The 3,887-nt window shown below is 55.2% G+C and overlaps 1 protein-coding gene across 2 annotated transcripts in view; it reads left to right on the top strand.

The window, feature by feature from the left end:
- The window catches only part of RPS6KL1 (ribosomal protein S6 kinase like 1), an 18,827-nt gene that overhangs the window by 583 nt on the left and 14,357 nt on the right, over positions 1–3,887 (top strand). For both annotated transcript variants that reach the window (XM_040477723.1, XM_040477722.1), the window contains exons 2-3: positions 1,028–1,315; positions 3,472–3,596. In XM_040477723.1, coding sequence (XP_040333657.1) covers positions 1,051–1,315; positions 3,472–3,596 — 390 coding nt within the window. In that variant the 5' untranslated portion in view covers positions 1,028–1,050. The remainder of the gene's footprint in view (positions 1–1,027; positions 1,316–3,471; positions 3,597–3,887) is intronic.

The following is a 3,887-nucleotide window of genomic DNA, read 5'->3' as shown; positions in this document are numbered from 1 at the left end:
GCCCCCCCCCCCCCCCCCCCCCCCCCCCGGGGCTGTGACCTGGTCTTGGTTCAGGCCCCGCTGGCTTGAGGATGTGGGTTTCCCTCCCCGCCCCACTCCCCGTCCTGCTCTATCTGTTCCCTCACTCTACAGAGGCACAAGTGGCCTAGACTTGGAAGTGCAGGCCCTGCCCTTCCCAATGGGCCCTGAGAGAGCACAGGTGCTGCTGCGCTGCAGTAGGGGGCAGAGGCATCCCTGCTGGCTTCTCTCTGAGCCCTTTCCTTTCCTGAAGCCACTGCTCCTATCCCTTTGGCCACCCGTGTCACACACTGCTCAGGGAGGAGCTGCTGTCAGGTACTTGGAGGCCACGTGGCCTCCCTGGCCTACTCAGAGCCTGGAGGACAGGGCCACCCCCTCCCTAGGGCTGGGTTGACCCTATCCTCCTTCCTCTAACTTCATCCAGAATCTGCCACTCAGTCATTTCATTGGCCCACAGGCTTTAAGGCCAGGCCTTGTGCCTAACTCTGTGTGTGTGTAGGTGGGGAGTTTTCATTTGGCTGACCTTGGCACCAAAGAAAATAAATAAAGCAGGGGCCATTTATTCTGTTCAGAGACGTGCCACCACCGAACCCTGAAGGATAAATGAGATTCCTGTAGGCGGAGTGTGAGCAGGAGAACAGGCAGGATGGAGGGAACAGTGTGAGGAACAGCCTCCGTGTGTGGCCATCGTATGTTTACCATGTAGTAGATGCTAGTTTGTCTGTGGAGACAACTCTGAGGGCAACTCTGGATCACAAATGCCCTCAGTTCTCTCAGTCCTCAAAAAATATCTGCTGATCTGAATTTGAATGGAAAGGAAGAGCCCTGAGCAGGTTATTATTCTATTATTATTACCATTTACAAAAGGTCTGGCTCCGTAGAGGGATGTTACCCACATTAGCTCTGATCCCTCCAGCCCTTAATCTCCCAATTTTCAGTGGAGGAAATCAGGAGGCAGATGGGGTGTTGTTCCCAGCTGGGGCCTCCCTAAAGCATCTGTTTATTTCAGGTCACCGCTGCAGGACAACAGCCATGAGCCTGGTGGCCTGCGAGTGCCCTCCTGGCCCAGGCCTGGAGCCTGAGCCTTGCTCCCGCGCACGGTCCCAGGCCCGTGTGTACCTGGAGCAGATTCGCAGCCTGGTGGCTCCTGGGGCCCCGGACGTGACCAAACGTGACTACCTGGTAGATGCAGCCACGCAGATCCGGCTGGCCCTGGAGCGTGATGTCAGCGAGGACTATGAGGCCGCCTTCAACCACTACCAGAACGGCGTGGACGTCCTGCTGCGAGGCGTGCACGGTGAGGGCTGGGCTGGGCAGGGACGAGGGCCAGTGGGGAAGGGCCAGCTTAGGGCTTGCCCCGACCTCTGTCCATCTGTGCTGAGTGAACAGGGCTCTAGGCTGGCCCTGCTGGGAAGGACAGTATTTTTTTTTTTAATTTTTTTTAATGTTTATTTATTTTTGAGAGAGAGAGAGAGCATGAACGGGGGAGGGGCAGAGAGAGAGGGAGACACAGAATTGGAAGCAGGCTCCAGGCTCCGAGCCATCAGCCCAGAGCCCGACGCGGGGCTCGAACTCACGGACCACGAGATCGTGACCTGAGCCGAAGTCGGACGCTTAACCGACTGAGCCACCCAGGCACCCCAAGGGAAGGACAGTATTAACAGCTGGCATTTATTGAGCAGTTCCTATATACCAGACACTGGTCTAAGGGCTTTACCTGTATTAATTCATTTGAGCCTCACGGTAACAGAAATTACTGTATATGTTGTTGTAGATCCAAGTATATAGGAACTATTTTTTTTATTAATTAAAAAATATTTTTTAAAGTTTTGGGGCACCTGGGTGGCTCAGTTGGCTAAGCGGCCGACCTCAGCTCAGGTTATGATCTCACGGTTCGTGGGTTTGAGCCCCGAGTCAGGCTCTGTGCTGACAACTCGTGGCCTGGAGCCTGCTTTGAATTCTGAGTCTCCCTCTCTCTCTGCCCCTCCCCTGCTCATGCTCTGTCTCTCTCTGTCTCAAAAATAAATAAACATTAAAAAAGAAAAACTTAGAAATTTTTTTAAAGGTTTGTTTTGTTTTTTGAGAAAGTGAGTTGAGGAGGGGCAGAGAGAGAGAGAGAGAGAGAGAGAGAGAGAATCCCAAGCAGGTTCTGCACTGTCAGTGCAGAGCCCAATGCAGGGCTCCAACTCAGGAACCATGAGATCATGACCTGAGCCAAAATCAAGGGTCGGATGCTTAACCGGCACCCCTATAGGAACTATTTTTATTCCTATTTTCTTTTTTTTTAATTTTTTTTTAAATGTTTACTTATTTTTGAGACAGAGAGAGACAGAGCATGAACAGGGGAGGGTCGGAGAGAGAGGGAGACACAGAATCCGAAGCAGGCTCCAGGCTCTGAGCTGTCAGTGCAGAGCCTGACGCGGGGCTCAAACTCACAGACCGCGAGATCATGACCTGAGCCAAAGTCTGAAGCTCAACCAACCGAGCCACCCAGGCGCCCTCTTTCCTATTTTCCAGTTGAGAAAACTGAGGCATCAGGCAGTGAAATAACTTGCCTAAGGTTCCATAGCTATCAAGTGGCAAGCTGAGGTTTGAAGAGTCTGGGCTCCAGAGGCTGGGTGCTTGACCCAGCGCCTGTCCCTGGAGTAGTGTCGGGCTCCTGCCCTCTGGGGGAGGAGGATACATATGACAATTAATAATTATGATCTCAGGTGGGAAGAGCAATGAGGAGGAAGTGAGGGGAGGGAAGAGAGAAATTGAGCCCAGGCTGGGCTAGCATAGGGTATTTTCTAGAAGTCAAAACTTTAATCTGAGCACTGAAGAACAGTAAGTATATTGTCCAGCCGAACCCAGGTGGTGCTCCAGAGACAGAGAGCAGCCTGTTTGGGGCGAAGTGAGGCATTTTCAAGCCGGGGGGAGAGGGTGGCCCTGTGGCCAGGTTGAGATCCCTGAGCGTGGTCAGGCTGGGGGTGGGAGTCGGGCCCTGCTTCAGGCTTCCTACCCCGCCCCCTGCCAAAGAGACCCCCAGTTCCTGAGCTTCAGACTGCCCAGTGAATTAGTTTGTCCTCCAATCCCAGTCCCCACTCTGGCCTTTTCACACTGGGCACCAGAGGTGACAGAGGGACGTTCTCTGGGAGCTTCTGTCTCCTTTCTCTGAAAACGGATGCGGAAATCCCCAGTCTGTTCTTTCCCGGGGTGTGACAGCAGCCAGCAAGGTGGTGGGTGCCAACTGTGAAGTGCAGTAGGCTGAGGGTGACCACGGTTCCCAGCCTCTCCCCCCATCTTCCGCTCCCCACCTGCCCGTCTCCCACCCGGACGAGGGCTGGGGAACAGTCTGCGGCCGGCCTCCCAAGTAGGCACTCTGTCCTGTGGAGGGCAGGGGGTGGGCAGAGGGAGCCAGAACCCCAGCCCTCCAAGGCCGGGGTGGGTCCCGGTGACCCCATTGTCCCACAGTCGACCCCAACAAGGAGCGACGCGAGGCTGTGAAGCTGAAAATTACCAAGTATCTGCGGCGGGCCGAGGAGATCTTCAACTGCCACCTGCAGAGGACTCTGGGAGGAGGAGCAAGCCCTGGCACGGTGAGGGGGACTGCTCCCCAAAGGCCTGAGGGCCCTGGAGGGAGAGAGCTGAGCCACGCCCCCAGCCCCCTCAGGCCAGGGCCAGATGGCTGTCACCTCACATCCCGGGCTGCAGGGCAGGGCAGGACAGGTGGCTGTGCGAGCCAGGTTCTCCCCAGGCTTCCTCTGTCTCCCACACACTCCTAGCTCCCTTCAAACGCTTAGTGAATCATCTCCAGGCCAGTCTCACCCCCACACAGGGTAAACACACACACACACACACACACACACACACACACACACACACACACA

The sequence above is a fragment of the Herpailurus yagouaroundi genome, unplaced genomic scaffold (genome assembly GCF_014898765.1).
Source record: "Herpailurus yagouaroundi ecotype Mexico unplaced genomic scaffold, PumYag 141, whole genome shotgun sequence".
Lineage (NCBI taxonomy): Eukaryota > Metazoa > Chordata > Mammalia > Carnivora > Felidae > Herpailurus > Herpailurus yagouaroundi.
This window is presented reverse-complemented; position numbering and strand designations above follow the sequence as displayed.